The 24,990-nt window shown below is 37.7% G+C and overlaps 1 protein-coding gene across 1 annotated transcript in view; it reads left to right on the top strand.

Annotated features, from left to right (window-relative positions):
• ASCC3 (activating signal cointegrator 1 complex subunit 3) overlaps positions 1–24,990 on the top strand; it is a 234,016-nt gene that overhangs the window by 194,122 nt on the left and 14,904 nt on the right. The window contains exon 37 of the mRNA XM_007421586.4: positions 15,556–15,780. Within this exon, the coding sequence (XP_007421648.2) occupies positions 15,556–15,780 (225 nt within the window). The remainder of the gene's footprint in view (positions 1–15,555; positions 15,781–24,990) is intronic.

The following is a 24,990-nucleotide window of genomic DNA, read 5'->3' as shown; positions in this document are numbered from 1 at the left end:
TTTTGTAAGCTTCATTATAACAGTGAAACTAATTTCTGTGAAACATTTATGAAAAAGGCCAGTTTAACTGCAAATCCTGCAGTTGATTGTGAAATACTAGAAATATCTGTTCCCTCTTCTTTCCCTCTCCACCCACTGAAGCAGTTTTTTAAAGCTATTTCAGTAGGATGATCAGGGGTGCTACTGTAGATATATATGCAATGGATTTTGTATATTCTATTGTATACTGCCTAGAGTCATTTGAAGAAGCAACATATAAGTGTGGTAAATAAATTTTCAAATTTGTACTGTAGGCTAATATTGACACATTGAAGCACTTGTTAAACCTTGAACATTTAAGCTTTTACCCCAGGGAACTCTGAATTTTTTATCAATCTGCCTTACTTTTAACTGATGCTGATCTTCTATTGCTCTTTCATACTGACCAAATGCCACTGTGATCCCTTAGTAATTACAAATGCCATCCATAGTTCATAGTGTACATATAAATAAAAAGTAAAATTGGAAACTAAACCTTTAACTTTGGGGTTGTTAACTAGCACGGGTGTTATTAGTCCTTGGTCTACCTTGTTTAGATATCAGTGAATATGTCTGTGCTCTCACTATGCAAATTATTAAAAATTTGATCTTCAGATATTATGGGAGGGAGGCATCCATAAATATTTTTTAAAAAACTGCTTAAGTGATGCTAATGTTTTAACATATAAAAGGAAACCATGTCCTACGAATGTCTAAAACAGTTCCTTACTTGAAAAAAATTGTTATGATTTTTAGTCATTAAGCTGCTAAGCTATTGAAAGCCAGAAACCACAAACAAAATTGTGCTGACAGATATAAGCATTCCATGCTGTGTGCTGATTTTTTGTTGGAAAGGAAAACACAGCTACTACAAGGCTAACAACAGTATTAGGTCTGGAGTTTATGAGAGAAGAGCAAGTTTTGAAAACTAAATCTGTTAAAGGAAGTGTCCTCTATGATGCGTAGAGAATGAAGAAATATAAAATACAGAGCAAATTAAGAAAAGGATTAGATTTTATAGGCTTTTGACTTATTAGGTGAGAAATATTCCATACACAGTTTGGCTAGATAAGAATCTTTACTGCAAATAAGAGTGAAGCCAAATGAAGCAGTTGATTTCCCATTGCCATTCTAAATATGCAAGTTCCTCTTATACCCACAGTGGTTCACACCTGTAGCCCCTTCTTCCCTTACTTCCCACAAGTTACCAGACTTAGTGGCCTTAAAACTGAGCAGTTATTGAGTGTTTACATTACTACAAAGTCTGGCCTGGGAACCACCAGCTCTCAGCTTACTTCTCACATCAACTTATCAATAGCATCTCCATATTGTCTCGATTTATATTCTTGTTCACCCTCACTCAGCTCATTAGCAAATTTAGGCAACGTTCAAGGTACCAATTGCTTCCTTGGACCTGCGTTATAAGTAGTAGTAGAGCTGGGGGCCATCACCATACTGAGAGCCTCAAATTTCATACAGATATGGAACAGCATGGGAATACTATACATCAGTATTCTAGATATTAAACAGTAGTTACCCATCACCATTTTCTGCAAACCACCCAACATGAAGGACTAGAATAGTGCCACAAGGTCCAGTCCTATCAGGTGATGCAAAAGGATGCCATGTTCATTGTCATCCAGTTTCCAATATAGATATCCATGAAGGCAACCAAAGTAGTCTCATTATCAATATCATTCAGATGTATTTGGAGATACAAAATCCCAGTCAAGGAAGGGTTCCTTCAGTAGAAATCTTTAAAAAAAAAAAAACTGGGCTTAAGGACTACATACCATCTGCATGGAGGCACTGATCAGTAGCCTTAACTATTTGGCTATTCCCATCCTGGCCAGTTTAATCAGCCAACAAGCAAAGGAGCAATTAAACAGATGTCCCACCCTAATCACCCCATCCAACTTGTTCTTATCCTTGAGATCTGCAAGCTGAAAAGAATCCTAAATAACAAGAACAAGCAGTTACTGAGGTTATATCCTGTGACCTGCCCCAATATTGGAGCCCAAATTGAAGCAGATCCAGTTGATCGTATCTGCCAGCAAAAAAAATATCCTAATATGAATTGCCCATAATAAGGTATTGATTGTTACAACTTCTCTTTATAATATCCTGATAAAGGAAATGTCTCACAGTATAGAATTGCAACGTTGGCCAGATACAATGTGCAGATTCAATGAAGGCAGAGAAATATCTTCGCTGCTATGGAATGGGGTTTCAAATGGCTCTTCACATTGGACTCATTCCTTACTCAAACAGGTCCATTCCAAAAGTTCTTCCACTAGTTTGATTTCCCACCAACTTCATCCCCTTCAATTAACCAAGGAGCAAATTTAATTCTAGAAGAGGGAAGGAAACACTTGGGGATAATAGTACTTATTGCCCAGTTCATCCATGTATTCCACAGGTCTTCCATAGTTTCAAATAGTATCGCTTACAGATAATGAGGGAAACTCCTAGAAGGCATTCTGAAAAGCATCTGGCTCCATTAAGCACTTAGGCTGGACTTTTTAAAATGGTGCTCCATTCATACAGAAGTTTGTACCAGCTTCCTATGTAAAATGGCCAGAGAATTATCTGTCTGCGACACAATGGATCACACAAAAAACCTCCATCCTCAGATCACCAATTCCACATTAAAAGAATACCAAATTCGGTGTATCTTCTATGGCATAAGTAGAGCTGGATACCACTTGAAACAGATCCTTTGCCCTCCTGAATCCTGAGCTACTGTTGAATGGGCAACTTTATTATACTGAAACTGAAATCACCCATGACCTAGGAAAATTCAAATTACTCCTACCATGTTTAAGAAGACAACTGTTTGGAAACTGCAGTGCCAGTACATGAACACTATCTCTTCATGGACTTGGCCACCAAAATTCAGCACTGTATATTCAGAATTGGTAGATTGTCAGATGGATTATCTGATCAGCAAGGTGGAGTTTCTCTAGGTCATGGCTGCTTCAGTTCCCCTTTCTCCAATCCCAGGATGTTGTATCATGGAGTAGCCTAGTGTACAGAGATAAACTCATGCCAGTTCAGCTCTTTCATCCAGAATTAAATCTTGGATAATGGATGTTTTACCAGCAACTTTATATGGCATTAGAGCACCATTTTAAGTTGATGGAGTTATTTTTACCATCATCTTAATTCTTTGGTTAGACTGCAGTATGCAAGAAAGGAGGCCAATCAACAGCTTGCCATTTTCTCTCTGCAACAGCCAAGTAAACCCTCCTACCATACTGCCTCTTGCTGGTTATTACTTCAGTGTATAATCCAAGACTATTTTCCATTTCCTCCTCTCCCCTCTTAGAAGTAGTGCCTAATACAACCCACAGTTCGTATTCCTTGCCCTTTGGAATCACAGCTTCAGTGGCAGCCTTGCTGTTGTAAGACAGCATTTCCTTTCAGGTCCAGGCCCAGGAAAATAATGCAGATGGGAAATAGACAATACAGCAGGTTTTCATTTCCTTTACTATTTACTATCTTCTTCTCAGCATCTACCTATAATGTGGGGAAGGGGATGCTGGTGGCAACAAGATTCCAGAGTAACAGAGCAGCATTCCCAATAGATTAAGTTGAATTCAAGCTCTGAGGGATGGTTTTCTGAATCTGAGTAGTTGTTCTACTACTGATCTAGTAAAAAAAAATGGCACATTGGGAAATACGGGTATTTCATAATGGCTCCTAAGCAACCCTTGCTTATGTCAGAGACTGTGAGTGTCAATGGTACATGGAACAATTGTAGACAATGAAATGTAAGACCAGGTATGACATGATAAAGGAGGCTCATGCTGTGATAGCTCAGAAGGAAAAAAATCAACATTTTCCTCTTTGGTTATGTCTGTAGAAAACTGACTAATGGAGGTTTTTAGAGCCATAAACCAGATGAGCAACTGGTGCTTTAGAACTCTCAAAGATCCATTGATTATTTTGCATGATTCTTTGCAGATAAAATTGTTCAGGCTTGGGTAGAACATGGGGTCATTTTGAGCAGTACCATATCTTAGTGGATCCATATAAAATCTGAACATCTGTCTGTTGTGGAGTTTTTGTCAAAGAAAGGAGAACCACACTGAGGAGAAAAACCATGTTTATTGCAATGATCATTAGGTGCCTGCTTTCCAAGAAAGAGGGACCCCGAACAATAGAAAGGCAGAGATTCTTATACACTTTGGGGTTGAGAGGCAGGAAATCCTTGGGATCTGATTGGCAGACAAGTTTTGGATAGGTGTTAAACAGGGGACAGGTGTTTTTCTATGGTGAAACAAAAACCATGCTTTGTAACAAGGCAGCCAAGTGAAGGAATCCATTGTCAAGGAGAATGGACTATTAAGAAAAGCAGGCATGCCAGCTTAATAAGAATGGAATTCCTGCTGTTTCTCACCTGGTCAACAAAGGCTTCCTCACTGAGGCTGCCCCCTGGACAAATCCTTAAGCAGACAGGCGATGGCTGTCTCACTGTTTTAGTGTGATAGCGTTAAGAGGGCTATTTCAGCAGCCAGAACATGGTCATTTTGGGGTCATGCCTGGGACTGGTCCTGTTTTACATGTGCAAGTGGGAGGGGGCAAGAAAGGGCAGAGGGAAATGGGGAGAAGAGTTTGCTGCAGGAGAGGCAAGGGGGAGCAGAAAGAGAGTCAGGGGGAAGGAGGGGGGAAGTTTGCAGCTTTATTATTTTTCCATCACATATCTTTATCAGTTTCACTGTTCTTCCCTTATGGAAGTAGATGAAGGTCTTGCACCTCTTAACCCATTTCTTGCATTTTCCATTGGAAGCTCTGATTTATAAGAGCTTCCAATGACTTCCTCCTGCCAATGGTTTCTGAGATTATTAACACCTCTCTAGGAAAGGCAGAGTTTTTCACCACCTTAAAGGAGCCAACCATTTTGACAACTATCATCCAGTTTCCAGTTTCACTTGTGGAAAAGGCCCTGAGTTCTAGCATTCAGTGGAAAACAGATTGTGGAAAACATAGATCCTTTTGAGTCTATCTTGGGACCAGGCTTTGGCACAGAGATAGTCTTTGTCTCATTGATGAACATCTGGTACTGGGAGAGTGGCTTTTGATACTCTTGGCCACAATGTCATTTTGAAATACTTGCGAGAACTGCAGGTTGGGAACATTATTTTGTGATAGTCCTGCTCCAGTATCTCTGGACACTGTCAGTGGCATTGAAAAACTTATACTTGGCCCCATCAAAATTATTCTTGGGGTCCTGTAAGAGTCTGTGTTACTTCTGCCATAGTTGTTGGCTCCGCTTTTAGCGGAGTCTTCTTCAGTTTGCCATTTCTTTCCCAGAAGTAGACTGGCTCTTCATAATTCCTCTCCAGACAAGGAGAAGACTTAAGATCACCCACAAATGCTCCATACAGTTCCTGCTCACAAGGAGACTGCAAGACAGTGGTTTAGAGCTCTGGGAGGTGAGGAAATGGCCATCTTGCTCAAACCACAGTCAGTGTCATCAAAAGGACACTGGGTTCGCATACTTTCTTTTCTAATCACTTTTGGAAATTGCTTGTTAACTGCTTTTCAACTATTAGAAACCTTTGGATCAACAGATTTTACAGCACTGGGTGAGTTTCCTTCAATTCTTAGCAAAAGAAGTTTTAAATACAAGTTTAAGGACTTAAAAAAAATCTTTTGGAATAAACAGCAAAAGGGTGATTAGAACTTTGATTTTGGAAATTTGCATATGGACTAAGGGTCCAGATGGATTTGAAATAAGATTTTGTAATTAATTATAAGAATCCTTCCCATAGAAAATGCTTTTGTTTTTACTTCTCTTTAAAAAAAAAAAAACATGATAGCATGAAACTTTGAAGGTTGGGCACTAGAAGAAGCAGAAGGAACTAAAGATTACAATTAAAGGAGAAGAACCCTTAAATTTGACTTAATAATACAGAAGGAAGCAAAATATTTTAACATTGGATATATTGAAGGATATTTTTGAACAATGGACCCAGAAGTTAATTCTAAGAGTCTCTGTGTCTATAGATAGACTGTGTTTAAAAGATGTTACGAAAGAAGAACAAGTTTTATCTGACAAGATTAAGAGTGATCTGAAAGTGAATATAAAAATGACAGGCTACAAGAATGATATGGAAAAAGATGCTACACTGGACATACAAAAGAAACCAGCTGATGTCTTAATAATTAAAAGAGATATACAAATGACAAACCAAGAGAGTGACCTGGATAATTTTCCTATATTGGATTTACAAAAGAGGATTGTTAAAGCTTTGAAGAATTTTGTGAGAGGGGACAAAGAAAAAATGAAAAGAAATTAAGTTCTAGGATATTATGTGAAGGGACTAAAGATCAAGATTACTAAAAGTAAAAGGAAGGAATATAAAGTTGGTTTATTTGATCAAGATTAAAATAGATATGTTATTATCTCCGGTAACCCTTAATGGACTTTTGCTTATCAAAAGACAGGTAAGAACAAGTAAGACTTATCTAGAAACAAATCCTGAAACGATGAGGCTTTAAGGATTTGTTTCTAGATAAGAGATGGGATTTGGGAAGAAGAGATCATTTGTTGTATTTTAAGAGAAGGTGATAAGTTACTAAATTTGTTTACATTTGTTGTGATGAAGGGGGAAATCGTTTCTTTATATTTTTTCTTTTCTTTCTCTTTACTATATTATTTTTTTTCTTTTGTATTCTATTTTCTGCTTTTCTGCATTTTCTATTTTTTCTTTTTGTTTTAGTTAGTTTTTATCTTTGTAATTGTAATTTTTTAATAAAATTACTATTTAAAATAATCCATGTATGAATTTGGAGCTAATTGCAGTCAGTTCTCTGATGCTGCTCGGCTGTATTTTCCTTTGTATAAGCTTTGTACAAGACTTAGATATCTGCAGAGTTTTCATATCCCTTCAGTTTGTAAAGGACTGGATATTGGAAAACGCTGGAGCTGAATTTGTACAAAATCAAGATGTTATTGATTCCAAGGGTTGAACATCAAGGAAATATACCTGATCGGGACAGGCGTGCACTTTTCCTTAATTGTTATCTTCATAGCGTGGTGTCCTCCTGAATCCAACTTAGTAACATAATATCAGTAGGTAGTATGGCCTTTTATAAGATTTATTCTATAAACCTATTGTACCGTTCCTGGAGGAAAGAGATTTGGCATCTCTCTAATTGCACACTATCATATTCAAAGTCTTACCTGTTTTGTGCCCAAATTACCTGCAGACCTTCTCCTCTATATTTTACCCTAAATTCTTAGGTTGTTAATGTGTCAGTTTTTGCTGGTCTCACTATGGATATGCTTAACATCAACAGCTAATTCTGCTTCTTCTGCAACAGGGTCTAGATTATTTATTTATTTATCAGATTTGTCACCGCCCATCTCGTTGAAATGACTCTGGGCAGTTTACAGCAAAAATAAAATTTGTTAAAATACAATATAAAACAGACCTAATAATAAATAGCTTCCAAACAAGATGGAAAATTGGGGAATAATTCAAGAGAGCGTTGTCAGACCACTAACCACCCCCAAGAACGGTTAGAACCCACATCGCCCCATGCACACTGGCAGAGCCAGGTCTTTAAACCTTTTTGGAAAGCTGGGAGGGTAGGGGCCTATCATACCTCTGGGGGGAGAATATTCCAGAGAGCGGGGGCAACAGCAGAGAAGGCTCTCCTCCTGAGCCCCGCCAGCCAACATTCTCTCACTGACGGGGTCCGCAACATGCCCTCTCTGCCTGACCGGGTGGGATGGCTTGATGTAATGAGGATGAGACGGTCCTTCAGGTAACCTGGACCTGAAATAACATAACTGGAATTGAGGCCTGGCAGTTCCTTTTTATAGTTTAGGGAGGAGGTTAAAAAACTTATACTAACCTTGGATTTTTAGACTTAAAAAAAAGACTTAATACTTTGTGGTTTGTTTACATTTTTAATTTGCTGGATCTTAAGTGATCATTAGTTTGAATTTTATTGGATGTTTGCAAACTGTCTATAGCCATGAAATAGGAATGAATCTCATACACTTTTCGAGAAGAAAAAGGTGAGGATTCAGATTTAAAAGATGTGTTGATACGTTATTTTGTCAGCTGTACACATTCTCCTTTGCCCTACTTCACATTGGAAGAAAATAATAAAAGAATGTCCTGCACCGAATATGTTATTTCCCTAGCCATTTGATAAGTCACTGGAAGTAATGGAGATTTAAAATAGGGGGTCAGAGAAGTGTTACTTCCAGATAATGCAGGACTGTTTCCCTGACATGCTTGGAAGGGAGAAGTGGACTCAAACTGTAATGCTTGATAGGCAGTCAGATGAATTGGTGCATATACTTCAACTGATCAGGCCCAAAAGTAAATAAATAAATAAACAAAAACCAACCCTTAAGTCACCCTGAAGGTACAAACAGAACTTTGCCATATGTATTCAAAGCAGGAGAAAACGCATGACATTCTCATTTGTCCCTTCAAACTACTGTATATCACCTGTGTTTGTCCTCAACTGAAGGCTGTCCTCAGTGTGTTTGTGTATCTGCCAGAACAAATAAAAATTCATTTGCATTTATAAAACTTAAAAAAAAGACATATCCTATAAATCTGGCACCGCAAAGCAAATCTTGTGGGTTAGAAATAAATTTCTTGAAATAGAAAGTTGGATAAGAATAAGTAAGTAACACAAAAGTAAATTTAACTACAACAATATTGTTAGGTACCACTCTAACAGAGGCATTTCCTTATGCTTGGTTTGCTGTTTATAAATCTGAGGCTGGCTTAATTCCATCTGTTTGCTAGTCGATATTGGTTGGGAGGGCTGGCTCGTACATTAGGCTTATACTTAATAAGCTATCCAACAGTTGAATTATATACACACATAGTTTAAATGTCTTAGTGAAAGAAGCAAAATAAAAAAATGCATGTGTTTAATCCTGTGGCTATAAAAAGTGGGTCTTAAAAGTTGAGCAAATACTTTAGAAAACAAGTGCTTAAAAGTAAATCAGTGTAGGGCAAATATTTCACTAGCCTTAGTGTGTTTCTTAGCAGGTGTTGCCTTTTCTTTGGATTCCTAGAGCAGTGGGGTTATATTTTGTTCATATCTTAGTAAAGAAACATTTTAAATGTTTCTGCATTTTATTTTCTGATAAAGAACTGAACAGAAGACTGTAGCAGACCTTTTTCTTAGTACAGCCTTCATAGCTTCTGTATTGATTTCTTTTTCCCCATGTTTTCCTTAATCAGAGGACAAGATGAGGGTTGGCTCGATAACAAGGATAAATGGACTTCTCTCCTATCTCTAGGTTACAATAATTTCAGGTTCTTTTTTTCTATTCTACCTCCACCCAAATGAATTTGATAGTAACTTGAATGCTGTATTGTCAAGAGGGCTAAAAAATTATTGGCATATTGGAGGTATAAAACAAACACATTCTAACACTGATAGTCTGACTTTTTCACAAACTATAGAAAACAGGTGTTCTGAGGTAGCAGTTTTGGTAGCAGTAGACCAGTGTTGTCCAAACTTGGCCACTTTAAGATGAGTGGACTTCAACTCCCATGGCTGGCTGGGGAATTCTGGGAGTTGAAGTCCACTCATCTTAAAGTGGCCAAGTTTGGACAACACTGCAGTAGACCATAGCATATGTTTGAGCAAATACTTTTGTATCCACTTATCTTTAGAAGACGAGATGGAGGAGCATTGAGATGCACATGTGAATGTCTTATGTTTATGATAATGTGTTTTGTTATGCTTAAAAGTATATTAAATATACGTGGGTGCTTTTAACATAGTTTTAAATAATTTACTTGATATTGTTCTGAGTTTTTTTTCCCCTTAAGATGCTTCATAGACTGTTACAGGTTGAAAAACTAAAAAAGATGTCTTTAACAGAACAGTAATTGTGGGGTGATGATTCAGGTGGGTGCCTTCATACTGGTGGAAGTGAGCCTTCCTACATTATCTCCCCATAACAGTTTCCTCTATCATCCCCATAATATTGAGATGAGATGAGATGAGATGAGATGAGATGAGATGAGATGAGATGAGATGAGATGAGATGAGATGAGATGAGATGAGATGAGATGAGATATATAATATCAGAGCCAGTATGGTGTCTAGACTAAGGTGGCAGAAACCAGGAGACTGTGAGTTCTAGTCGTCCCTTAGGCATAAAGGCCGGCTGGGTGACTTTGGGCCAGTCACTCTTTTTCAGCCCAGCCCAACTCACAGGTTTGTTCTTGTGGGGAAAATAGAAGGCAGGAATATCTATCTATCTATCTATCTATCTATCTATCTATCTATCTATCTATCTATCTATCTGCACATTTTTATTCACAGTGTTGGGAATCTGAACACAGGCTATTTAGGTGACTTTATCTAAGGGGTTGTTTAATTGTTATAGACGTCTTTCCATCATATATAAGTGTTGCCAATGGGTGCTAAACAGTTTTGATTACACAACATTGTTTATAAAGCTATTTGTTTACTGTTCCTGTTTGTTCAGATTCCCATGGTGCTTTTAAAATCCTTCTTCAAACATTCTGTTTTCTATATTTCTAAAACCTGTTTTATTTATGTGTTTATTGCACTGAATTTATAATCTACCCCAATCCCAAAGGATTCTGGGTGACTAGTTTAAAATAGAATTAAAGCCAAAATAGAAACAACAGTAGACTAGAATGGGGGGGCGGGGGGGGGGACAGAATAATAACACAACAGCAAAATCTCTGATGCCCATCTATAATCAGCCGCAGCTGAAGGCTGATTGGAACAACACTGTGTTTAACGTTTTCTAAAACAGAATAATATTAGCACTGCCCAGACCTCTGGAAAAAGGTTGTTCCAGAAGGAGGGGGCTACAATAGAGAAGGCCTGCCATTTGGTCCATATCCCATGAACCTCACAAAGAGGGGACCTCCAACAAACCCCCTCTGGATGACCTATCCAGATTCAGTTCTGACAAGGCATTGGCTGATGTAAATGTGCCATTTATGGTTTTAAGGGTCATAAATAGCACTTTGACCTGGGCCTGGAAGTTTACTGGTAGTCAATGAAGTAACATTAAAATTGGTATTATTCTACATTGGCAAGACTGACCCACTGGTAATCTCGCTGCCAAACTTTACAGCCATTGTAGCTTCCAGGTCATCTCTGAGGCAGCCCCACATACATTGTATTACAGTAGTCCGGCTGAGTGGTGATCAAGATGTAAGTTATTGTTGCCAAGTCATTGTGATCCATGTAGGGCCACAACTGACACACTAGCCAAAGCTAGGTGAAAACACCCCTATCCAAAATTTCCAGTTGCTGCTTCAGCAGCAACCTAGAATTCAAGAGAACACCTAAATTTTAAATCATAACCGTTGGCCTCGGTTGTTGTTGTTATTGGGAAAGCATGAGCCCATCCAGAGTAATTACCAGGACCAATGCACTCAGATTGCTGTGTTTTAGGAACAAATAGCATCTTTGTCTTAGTAAGATTTAATCTGAGCTTGCTTTGCCCCATCCAGATCCTCACAGCCTCCAGACACCTGTTCAGGACTTCCAAAGCATCTCCTATATTACCTACAGTAGTGATGTATAGCTAGGTGTATTGATGATACTTCACTCCAACCTGATGGATAAATTCTTTGAACAGTTCATGTAGATGTTAAATAACATGGGAGAGAGCACTGAGCTCTGTTGGACTAAAATAGAATGCAGGAAAAGAAAGTGCAATGAAGTTCTCTATGAAAACGTATTAGAAGATAGATTAATATTTCAATAGAATGAATGAAAAGTGTATATGGGAGGACAGAGAAACCACTTGGACCAAGTGAAAAGAATTACATTACAGAGTACCACAGAAGTTTGGAAGTATGCTAATGACAAAAGATACTTAGTGGACTGATGAAATGAAAGATGGTATGGATGAGAAAAAATGTGTATAAGAAAATGATTGCTGCTCCCATATGTACGTTCATCACATTTTCTATATTGTCAGAAAAAACAAGCTGTGATGCTAAAATTACATAATCTCTTGGAAGTGCCTCAAATTCCACATTAAACAAGCTTCCCAATGTAGTGTTGATAAAAAGAATAGTTGCATTTACAAGCTCAGGGAATATGAGAGGCTGATTTGGTTTGGTTTGGTTTGGTTTAGTTTAAGACTCTTAGTGTTACAAATTAATCAGTTTGGCCTGAGAAGTCTACAACTCATTAACTTTAAAGGCTTTGCTATTTCTCATGGTTGAACTTACGTTTTAACATAAATAAGGCTTTCTTTTGTCACCTGCATCGTTCAAGCTATTCCGCGTCTCACAACTTGGTCTAAAGTATATTTGCTTAGGACTACTACTGACTTTAATGGCACTCGGTCCTTAGTTATTTTGCATCAGACTGTGATTGTGCTGCATAATATTATGCAGGCTAGCTGGACGTTAGTCTTGTCGTACAGAGGACTTAGTGATTGCAGCCTTAAATTGCTATAAAATATGTTCCTGAAATACAGTATACTTGTTTCTGAATATACCTAGGAACTAGTATACAGTATAAATCTACATTGGAGTAAAGTAATTTTATGCTTAACATAATTTGGATAAGAGAAGAGCCTTGTTGAAATAAAGAAGAGCTTACAAATAATATGAACTGAACAGTAATACTACTATAATTTCAAGCTATTATTTTCCCAAGTTCTTCTGGTAGTAAACCATGTATTTTCAGACTTTTGGATTCTACCCATCGGTGTATCTGCTTTTGTAAATTTTCACATTATATTTTATGTGGCTGAAAATATTCTGGTTAACATATGGTTGGTAGTAATTCAGAATCAGTTAGAGATTTCAGGGTAGGCCTTTACATTTTATTCAGGAGCAGTACAGTGTCCCTTGTAGTCATTGTTTTAGTAATGGTACAAACATCTCCTGAACAAAACAAATCTGTTTCATTATTTCAGCTCTTTGGACCCATTGGCTTTGAACTATTAGATAAGGCAAGAGAAAACTGAGAACATACATTTTCTTGGACTTTAGTGAAAGCTTTGGATTTGGAGTTGATTGTTAGGCAAAAGGGTGAATAAATGAATAAATAAAAGTGCAAAGTGCTGTATTTTGAAATAGAATTCTATAGAAGTTTAAAAGGACCATCTTGTGATAGCCTAGAAATCATTAAATATCACTTTGGGAGACCTGAATAGATTTAAATAAGCAAAACGTGTAGTTATGAAAATCCTGAGTTAAGAACTGACTTTTTTTTTTTTTAATCCATTCAATCGTGTCCAATTCTCGGAGACTGCCTGGACAACTCCCTGCAGTTTTCTTGGCAAGGTTTTTCAGAAGTGGTTTGCCCTTGCCTCCTTCCCAGGGCTGAGAGTGAGTGACTGGTCCAAGGTCACCCAGCATGCTTTGTGCCTAGGTGGGACTAGAACTCACGGTCTCCCAGTTTCTAGCCTGATGCCTCAACCACTACACCAATTTCAAATGTAGGATGATCACTGAGATACAGACAGATTCAACTGTACCTTAAGGCTACATGATGTATTTCATGTTACCAGGGTTATCTTCATTCTTGATTATTTTGAAAAGGAATAATAGATTTTATGGCCTGATGTTACAGGTAACTGTCTTTCCAAGAAGTGCCACACAGTATATTTTTGAAATGCTGTTTGGTTACTAAATCCCAGTATAATATTCTTTCAGTTTGTAAAAGAAGGGAGGGGAAAGGGTTGAGAGGAATCAGAATAAATATTTTCACCAGGATAACCAAAGACTACTGGGGACTCTTAAATACTTTTTTTCTGCTGCTTAATTTTTCTTCCTCGTCGTTTCCTTTTGACCAAAAGGAAACCCTGTAAGGGAATTGTATACTGCTGTCAGAAAGCTTCCAAATCTGTGTGATTTGGCACCTTATATATCAGCAGATTAACATTTACAATCAGCTTTTGTTGGATTTCCGAATTCATTCAGCTTCATACTGGCACTTAAGGTAAATGAAGGAACAGTTCATTTGGCATTCAGTAATGTTCTTACTGATGATTCCCCTTCTCTGATTTTGAACAGCTTTTTAAAGTGGTGCTGCAGGGCTTTTCTTTTTGTTTTACATAAATTGGCATTGTGTAATCTATGGAACTTGCAGGGCAGAGTGAGGTTTATGCTGGAAAGGGAAATGAACACAGAAAATAGTGAACAGCAAGGCCTCTTTGATTTGATTATGAAGGATGTTTCTTTATTCTGTCTGTCTTCGTACAATCTGAAAACAGTAGCAGGGGTTACAAGCTGAGTTCATCATAGAGTTGTCAATCACTGCCATTTAACATTTGCAGTGGAAGATGTCTTTATTCAAGGACAGCTGGGCAAATCAGAAGCACAGATTTGCAGTTAGTAGCCTGTCCTGCCGATGCTAAACAAACAGGGACAGGGCAGACAGACCAGCCTGTCACATAAAAATATAATGGACTATGCTGACCTTGGTGCCCTACATTCAGCTTCGTTCCCAGATGCATAAAAGCTCCAGTACTCATTCTCAATTTCCTTTAATTACTTACATGATGCAGATAAGAAAATGAACTTCACTTACAATCATCCATCTCACACACATCGGAAATGAAGTAGGCAAATTGTTTGAAACCAGAGGAGTCTTTTGGAAGTAAATAAAATAGGTTGTTTAAGGGGGAGAAGAAAGAGTTTTTTCCTGTTTTCCAGAAATACCTGCTAAACTGCAGCCATTCTGCTGATCCCACCCCTTAGTCTATCTCATGGCTGTAGCTACCAGGCCAAAAAAATCTCCTTGGTAAATAAATATTCCTTAAAATATTTTTAAGAGATGTGGCTTAAATAAGAGTGAAACAAACATGCAGAATTCTATAGGGCTTAAGATGGCACTGACCTTTTGGTTCAGAAAATAAATGACCACAGTTTTCACAAAAGATCTGGAAGAGACATCAAGGATTAGGTAGCAGTTGTCTGCAGTCTGTCTTTTTTAAAAAGAACACTGTTCAAAGAACATGACATTTTTAGAAGTTGCTAAGATTTTATTTCTAGAGTTTTCTAAATTATTATTCCAAATTTTTTATCCTCTTGCCTTTGGGCTTTATCATTTAAAAGCAATATTTTATTGTATAGTAACCATGTGCACACAATAAGACTTATTAAATTAATTCTCATATACAGCTTCCACACAATTAATTTTAATTAATCTGGAATTGGCCAAATATACAACTGAGAGACCATTTTGTTCTGAAAAGCATTTGAATTTTTGCCAAAAAACATTACTAGATTGTAAATGCAATCCAGCCTTCCCCAAGTGCTACTTGTGCTTATGGATTAGCAATAAATCTGAAAGCTTTAGGGGCACTTGGGTAACTTTTTCCAATTTGTGCTTCCAACTGCAGCCCTTTGTAGCTGCAGAGGTCCCCATTTCTGGTAAGTGGCTTTACTGGGGGCTCTAGTAGCTCTTGAGTAAAATTTGCCAAAGCAAGCTCATAGTTGTCTACATCCCAGTTCTTTCCATTTTTTTACACTAATGTTCTCTCTCTCTCTCTCTCTCTCTCTCTCTCTCTTTTTTTTTTTTTTTGAGGATGCTGAAGAATACACAGACCTCCCAGTGCGGCACAATGAAGATCAAATGAACAGTGAACTGGCCAAACATCTGCCCATTGAAGTCAATCCACATTCTTTTGACAGCTCACACACCAAATGTCATCTTCTGTTGCAAGCCCACTTTGAACGTGCAGTGCTACCGTGTCCAGATTATGTCACTGACACCAAGACAGTGTTAGACCAGTCAATCAGAATATGTCAGGTACAGTTAATTTTTTTTTTTATCCTTAATGGTCTAGTTTGGTATTATGGCTGCCAGAATCTAGATTTGAAAATATGCCTGGATTGTTCATAGTGATTATATCATAATGTAATTGCACATTTTTAATGTATAAAGTCTCACAGTCCTTATGTCATGCATCCTCACATCAGTCATATGGGGTAGATTGGCCTTATTAACAAAATATCTTGCCTATTTTATTCAATTAAAATAAATTGGATTGAACTACAGTATTTTGGGAATATACATACAAGTTTATAAACGCCCCCAAAATACTTCTTCAGATAAAATACTCCTTCAGATAATGGCTACAATCCAATAATCACTAAAAATCATTTTAGTGTGTATACATTTCATACATTACCACAGTATTGCAGTTTCACACTGTTTCTGGCCAACATATAAAATGATTTTCATAAAAGGTCAAAAGTTAAATAGGAATTTGATGAAGCTCTATCCATTTTTTAAATCCAGGATCATCATGTTTATTTATTATGAATTTCTTTACTATCACAGTTGATAAGATAGTATCAGTTGTGGCATTTCAGTTCAGTAAGCTAATCACAGTTCCACCTAACACTGGTCAAGCAAATTCCCAAAACAGAAGCAATTTTTCTCAGGCTTTGTTTGACATAATCTATAACAAATGCCTTTTTGCACAGAGAAAGTAGCATATATACAAATAAGACAGTGTTATGTTTATATATTTATGTTGGGACTGGTATATACATAGGGTTGTAATTTCTATCTGTCTCCATCTACCAGTGGAGTTCAGATTCTACTGCTCTCTACACATTCCCTGGAAGTGTATTGGAGCTTTAAGTCAGAGGATAATGGGGAAGTTTCTGCTGCATGAGTAAAAGTCTCATGTAGCACTGGACATAGCCCTGGCAATAAAATGGAAGGTACTATTTTTTGTTTTTTTTTTGTTTTTTTAACAGAAGCCTTTTCTATCTCATTCTCTGCTTGAGAATAAGACTGAATTTCATTAATACTGGGTTCTAAATACTACCACTGAGTATATACAAATCAGTAGTTAAATAAGGTATTTTAAAATGCTTGAAAGTTACTTCTAGGTACTTTAAGACAGCACGTTCTTTATTAGTAGAGTACATATGATTCTAATTTGTCCCTATTTTAATTTAAGTGATATGTGAAAAACTTTTGTTTTCTTTCCTTTCTAATCTTTACCATGGGGTCTTCAAATAGCTGTCATCCTGCCATCTGGAACACTTTATTGAATATATATTGATTAAAACAGTGATCTAAAATAGTAATACATTATATTTTCCATTCAGAGGATTATTGCTTCTTTTCCAGAATAATTTGATAGTTTATTTTTATTTATTTATTTAGTCATATTTATATGGCCGCCCATCTCACAAAATGTGACTCTGGGCAGCGTATAATAAAAAACTAAAAAATAGTAATATAAAAACAGTTAACAAGTAAAAAATATTAATATTATGATTAAAAGGCAAGGAGTAGGCAACAGATATTAACAGCAATGGAGCCATCTCAACAACTCACCATTCCCTTGGAACCCCCAGGCCTGATGACATATCCAAGTTTTGGGGGGCTTATGGAAAATTAGTTGTCTGCCTTGTGTTTAAATTATCCACGAGACTCCACTTTACTAGAAATGTTGATAAAATATTTCAGTACTTCCATAACCTAAGGCTGCCCTGATATTCAGCCTTAATCTTTTGAGAAGTGTTTACCCTGTATATGTTAAGCACATCTCAGTGGTGTACCTATACTTTGAGAGAAGAGTTATGACCACATTTTGTTCTGCACTTAGTGAGGGAAATATCCATATCTTGCATTGCTATATCTGTTTTTTATGTCAGATCCTTCCATCTGTTTGCACACACAAATATTTAGTTGGGCTTTCTGCTTGAGGAAAAGCAACTCTCTTAGTTCTGAAGGGCGCTTGTACATGAAAATAGTTATTCTGCTCCTATTGTCATATGCATGGACTTCAAATAATAGTAATAATAACTGTCTCTTTCTGGTATTTTGTTGACTGGTATGGGATACATATTTCTACCTGAATGTGTTATATCAAAATAAGAAGCTGCCCTTATCTCATAATTGTAGCTTCATATAGTGGTGCTTAAAAGTTTGTGAACCCTATTGAATGTTCACTATTTCTGCATAAATATGACCTAAAACATGATCTGTTCTCCAAACAAGTCCTAAAACTAGATAAAGAGAATCCACTTAATCAAATGAGTCAAAAAATTATACTTGTTCATTTATTTATTGAGGGAAATGATCCAAAGCTACATATTCTGTGTGGCAAAAGTGTGTGAACCTTTGCTTTCTGTAACTGGTGTGCCTCCCTTGGGCAGCAGTAATTGCAGCTAAACATTTCCGATAGCTGTTGATCAGTCCTGCACATCAACTTGGAGGAATTTTAGCCCATTCCTCCTTACAGAACAGCTTCAACTCAGGGATGTTGGTGGTTTCCTCACATGAACTGCCCACTTCAGGTCCTGCCACAACATTTCTATAGAATTAAGGTCAGGATTTTGTGCCATTCCTCATGTGGAGAACAGATTGTGTTTTAGGTCATATTTATGCAGAAATGTTGAACATTCAAAAGGGTTCACAAACTTTTAAGCACCACTGTACATGTTGTTGTGTTGGGCTAAATAAGAAATGTGGATATAATACTAGCAAACAGACCTACAGTGTAGCATGGTGTTTTGTACAACAGAGCTTGGCTTAGCTGGGGCAACCTGTGCTTGCCTATTAAACTCATCCTGTTCATCCTACCAAGGCTCACAGAAATTTTGAAGTCTGTTATTATCTGCACAGCTCTAGCGTATAGATCATCTGACATCCCACAACTCCTTTATCTCTAAATATATTTTAATTTTACTACATTAAATTGTCAAAAACATAGCCCAGCCACTTTATTCAAATAGCTTTTTACAAGGCCAAAAAACTAATTTTCTTCCTCTAGTACAGAAGTCTCCATTGTTGGATACTGTATTGGCATGATTGTTATTGAAAAACCTTCCTTTCCAGTATTCCACTCCCAAGTGTCAGGATTCTGCAGTGTTGAATGCTTCTTTTACTAGCATGACAGTTGTAAGCAATGTGTTGAAATATTACAGATAGTCCTCATTTACCGACCACAGTTGGGACTGGCAATTCCATCACTAAGCAACAGGGTTGTAAAGTGAAACACCACATGACTGTGCCCAGCTTACAATATCAGTTCCAGCTGCAGTGGTTAAGTGAATCACCACAGTCATTAAACATGACACCACATGACTGCGACTTGAGACTTCCTGCCAGCTTCCCTATTGACTTTGCTTGTTGGAAGCTGGCTGTGAAGGTCGCAAATGGCAATTACGTAACTGCAGGATACTGCAACCGTCATAAATGCATGCCAGTTGCCAAGCACCTGAATTGCAATCACGTGACCACAGGGATGCTGCAACAGCTGCAAGTTCAAGAACTGGTCATAAATCTCCTTTTTCAGTGCTGTCATAACTTCGAACAGTCACTGAACGAAGTTGGTAAGCGATGATTCCTGATGGTTGGTGCTTATGTGTCAGGCCCAGCCCAAGAACAATGGTGAAACAGTCCAGTTGAATAATGTTCCTTTATTTACTTATATCTTATAGACAGAATGTTGCCAGACCAAATCTATACTACTGCAATAAGTGGATATACCCTGGGTGATTCTAGGGAATGGCTATCTGAACTTCTTTCGCTTCCCACACTCCCCCTGCCGACTGTATTGTCTTTTGTCTCCTTTCCCTTCCTGGAAACCACCCCCTCCTTCCTGATAGCCTTGACCTCTCACATTACCCTCCTCTTCGTAGATACATTCCATCATATGACATGCATCTGAGTTACATGAAAGAGTCAGTCCTTGTAGTTTTGAGAAATACTGGGGAATCTGTGGTTAATTTTAGGCAGGATAGAGTTTATAGAACTCAACAAAAATGTCTCCTACTGTCAGTGGCTCCATTCACTTTATACAAAGCACCTTTTGGGTAGCTAGTCATTTCAGGAAATTTTCAGATTCATATTATTTTGAACATGCAGTTGTAATGGTCTTATTTTAAATCTTTCATTTGTTGGAAATGTTTACACATTCTTTCTTAATTTGGACACCTTCCACATATGCGGACTTCAGCTTGCAAAATTTCTCCAACTAGCAGAGCCGTTGCTGAGAAATCTGGGAATTGGTATATCCCTCTAGAGGATGTCCATGTTGGAGAAGGCTGGGTTATATGTTGTGTTTCTCACATAAAATGATTGTTTAAAAGATTACATACTTCTCCCCTAATGATAGTCTAAAAATTACTAACTTCTCCTTTCTTTAAAGCACACATTTTATCCTTTTCTTTCCCTTCTTTAGGGGTAGATTTGTAAAGTACTACAACTAGTTCAAGGGTGAACAGTATGGTAGCCAAAGACATGATTCTGTTTGTTGTTATCTCCCTTGTTACCAGTCAGGTTCACTTTTCTGCTTGTCTTTATTATTTTAAATACTTTTAATTAAAAGTAAATAAAATAAAATAAATGCTGATGTACTACAGAATAAACACATTTACAACAATGGTTTGGGTGCTTTGTAGGTCCCATAGTTGTTTTTAGAATGACTTTTACCTAAATGCAGAATTGTTCAAGCAAAATGCACTTTTCATTTGTTCAGGATAGAGCTGGGCCTAGCTATTGACATTCCAGCTATTCAGTCAAGCTCATTTTGACAATTACCTTCAGAAAAGTTGCCCCCAGATTTGGAGGAACCACCTATGCAACCTGCAGTGTGGCACAAAGGTCTTGGGAAAACTGGCAAGAAATGGGAACTCCTACTTTATTCAAATATATTTGTTCTGATACATTGGCATATCGTGGGGATAGTGATGATGAGGAAGATACTGGCATCACAAATATTTCCAAATATTTTCATGAGTGGATATACTAGGTGGGGTTCATATTTTTTTAAAAGGGAGATAAATATAAATATTTTTCAGTGTAGCATAAGCATAAATTAACATGCCTATGTTGATTACAGCAGGATATAAATACAATAAATAAAGAAAAATAAAAAAGAAACAACCTTATAGGTACTAGTTGAATACTTTCTACCTGCCCTCAAATGGAGAATTCATTTTCAATGCTAGTGATTTTTACATGTTTGTTTTTGAACACTCCAGGTAGCCATAAGAACTGTTGCATGGTAATATATTTGGTGACAGTTTGATGATATGGTTCTCCTGAAGTACAATTTACTCCTTCCTCCTAAACTCATGACAAACCTTTTTCCCAGTTGGTGCTGGAGGAAATGACTAATGCTTAACCCATTTGTGTGATCAATTCACTTAAGCAGCTACTGTGAAATGTTAATCACAACTTTAATTTGTACTGCATTAGCATTTTGATTAACTTGTAGGCTTGCTAGCATACTTGAAGCACTTTTACTCATAGTTACTGCTCGGAAATGACTTTTTGATTAATTAAGTTTGTTAGATAGCAGCTGAGCTTCCTGAATGCTAACCTTATGGGGCTAAAAGTTCAGCAGAAAGTTACTGTGAACAACTGTTGCCATTGAACAGAATTCTTGAAAATGTGCTTTCAGTTCTAAGTTATTTACACAATATTGGATGTTGTGACAAAATGGGCCATAACCCTCCAAGGAACGCCAATTTAGTTGGATGAAATAATTTTAAATTTTATTTGTACTTTAAAAAATTGGGCATGATCTTAGAAATGGATTTGAATTTGGCATGTTTTTAAGTTTATGAAATCATATTTTTGTTTTTTTACAGAATCAATTATTGGACAATTCTATCATGTCTGTGAGCAGATTCCCTTATTTTGTAAAATATTTCATAAAATAAATTACCATCTTTAAAATGTAATGGATAACTGCCACATATAAAACGAAAAAGCTCTGTTTCCTCAATGAACCTTTGTTCCCTCAGAATTCTAGAATTCAAGAATTTTGTTTGAACTGGCCCTTACTGAGCAAACTGCAAATCAATTCTGCATTATTATAGCTTATTCAGTCAGCAGAATATTTGAGATTTCCCCATGCTGTTCTGTTCCTATTTTGCTCCTTCCCACAGATTTTCTCATAATTCAAGATATAACTGATCAGGATGTGTGGATTGATTATCTGGAACAACAAAATTTAGAACAGGCTAACAGTAAATATGCCTCAGAGATACATTTGAAATATGTTCTTCATTGTGGTGTCTCTGATTCACACACATGGATTGTGCATCTGCAGAGAGACCATTTTGAACCTTCTAGAGTTTACAGAATTCTTGTAGGAATTTTTCTGTCTCAATATCTTTTCTATCTTTGGGGGTTTTTTCCCTCTCTGAAAAATTGCAGACAAGGCATTATAGTCCCTCTTACAAGCTTTCTGGCCTTGATCGTAAGGTCTTAAAAGCCCCATTCCACAAATGCCAACACTGAAGATGCAGACCTTCCCTACTGGGTAGAGACATTCTTTTTTTCTGCCTTAGGTAAGCATTAATAGCCTACTAACAATCTTTGGTTCCAATTGCAAGTGAATTCTGAGAGTGGTGGCCTCCAAAGCTATTGTAGTTTTTTTTGTCTTCCTTCAGTGTTTCTACCACATCTCACAAATTCCCACATCCTTGGAACACTGTCACTTCTTCTCAAGCAAGCTTAGATTCCCCATCGCCTGTAGGATGGCCATGGCCACAATGCCATTGGCACAGAAGTTTGCTTGAGAAACAGCCAAAACCTTCTGAAAGCCCTACCCCACTCAATCCCAATAAAAAGAAGAGAAATGATAAATGATGAGTGATCTCTCCAATAACAGCTCCAACAGTTTCAAGTCCTTCTCTTGTTGCCTTCTCCATCACTAGTACCATCAGTTCTGTCATTGTTTGGCATCACTGATCTGGATCATCCAGTCTTATGTAGCTCCTTCTCAGACTCAGAACTCAATTTTGTAGGTAGAGATTCAAAACTCTCATCCACCTTCATTTCAGTTTGTTGGATTCAAAGTTAGTATCCTCATGACCTCCCTGCTCTTCAGAATTGCCATGGGTTCTATGTGCCAACCTTTACTCCAGACGTTCCCCAAATTTCTCGGTTCACACCATCCTTAGTGTCTCAGTAATTTTTTTCACAGTGCACCTATAGGCCAAAGCTATAACAACCGCAAGCTAGTAGTTTGCATGGTGACTAACAGATTTTGAATATCGCTGTGTTTTTCTCAAAAATTTAAAATAGCCCATGGTGCCCCTGTGAGTTTGCTGTGGCACCCCAAGGGTGCTTTACTCTCTTCTAGCACAGTAACTGCAGCTTTACTCTCTTCCAGCACTGAGCTTTGCACAATCAATCTTATCACAGTCCCAGCTGGGACATAATTCTTGGGGCAGCTCACAGCATGGTGATGCAGACAGCTATGCATACTGGCTGTCAGCTCTATATTATCTTTCTCTTCTAAACAGAATTTTCTACCTAACTATAATTGTTTTCCAAGACAAGCCCCAAGTGGCAAATTTTTATGCTGTAGCTTTTTCATCTCCAGGATATTTCTGCCCTTCGTACCCCTTCAAGGCAGGCCTTACATCTAAGCTCTAACCTTGCATAGCCCCTCCTTCAAAGATCTTCATCTCCTTCATAGTCAGGTTAGACTGCATCTTTCACATCCCCTGAGCTTCTCATTCTATCTCGTTGCCCAACGATTGGAATGAGACATCTAGCTCTCTTTTTGAAAGGCTCTGTTCTTAAAGGGAGCAGATTTGCTGAATGGTAGATCTTTTAGTCTGGAAGTTCAACAACCACAACAGAATGTGGTGAACCCAGTTCAAGTGCAAGATACGCAAGATCCCATTACTTCTCCAGTCCTAATTCCCAAGTTCCCTAAATTCCTGAAGAAAACAAGAACCTCTGACTATTGTGGCATGACCTCTTGTGGCATGGAGATTTTTTGTAGAGTCAGAGAGGAGAGCTACTGATTCTTATTTAAACATACACCTTTCAATTCACCATCAGGTTTCTACCATTAACAACATTCCATGCCCATGGATAAGAAAGGCAGGAAGATTGAAATCATAAGCTGTATTCTTTAGGGTGCTTTCTCTTTGCATTGCCAACTACAAGGGACATATGGTGGAATAATTTTACCACATTTGTGAGAACAGGTTTTCACATTGTCCAGGCATCACATTGTGGAGGTTTTTTGAATAAAGACTACATCTTCCAGCTAGGGCCCTCATCGGATCCCACTGGAGCCACCCAAAATCAATATTTTTCCATCTCAGAACACCTTCAATCCCCAAGCTTCTGCAGAAAAGGCAAAATAAATCCCCAGTCTCTAAAGCTGCACCTTTCTGTTCTATTGGAAGAAACTCTTCTATAGGTAGTCCTGGACTTACGACCATTCGTTTAGCAACCAAAGTTACGACGATGCTTTAAAAAGTGACTTGCAACCAGTCCTTGTACTTATGACCATCACAGTGTCCCCGCGGTCACATGATCAAATTTGGGTGCTTGGCAACTGGCATATATTTACAACAATTGCAGCATCCAGGGGTCATGTGATCATCATTTGCAACCTTCCCAGCTAGCTTCCAACAAGCAAAATCAGTGGGGAACTGCGTGATTCACCCTGTGATTTGTTTCACAACTATAGTTCATTCCTCTGCTGCATCTCAGTCACAAGAAATACTACTGTCTCCTGAACTATCCTGATAGTTTAATCAGCAGGAGCAGTTCTAACACTCAATTCTTGATTCACTCCATCTTACAGCTTGGAGGACTTTATTCGATCTCAGCTTAAAATCAAGGTAGGAGAGGTCCTCTGGGTTTCTCAAAAGCTATCCATAAGGACTTCTTATGCTGTTAAGTAGACAATCTTTGGGGAATTTCCACATGAAGAAATAACCATCACCTGCAATATCAAGTTCATCATATTTTGGCATTCCTTTTATACTTGAAACAGCATGGTTTGGTGCTGTTTTCCATAAGAGTACACCTTGCCACCATGTTTTCCTTCTACCCTTCAAGGGATTGTATCCCCCTTTTTTCTAATTAACTGGAAAAGCACTTCATGAAAAGCCTTGCTTGCCTGTATCTGCCAGTAATTCTATTGGTCCATGCCTAGAGTCTATCTTTCATACTCTCCATGTTGATGATAAAGCCTTTTGAGTCAGTGGCTATCATTCTTATTCACCA

Source organism: Python bivittatus, unplaced genomic scaffold (genome assembly GCF_059951505.1).
Source record: "Python bivittatus isolate LINGU-HERP-01145 unplaced genomic scaffold, Pbiv_v1 ctg000020_np1212, whole genome shotgun sequence".
In the NCBI taxonomy this organism is placed as follows: domain Eukaryota; kingdom Metazoa; phylum Chordata; class Lepidosauria; order Squamata; family Pythonidae; genus Python; species Python bivittatus.
This window is presented reverse-complemented; position numbering and strand designations above follow the sequence as displayed.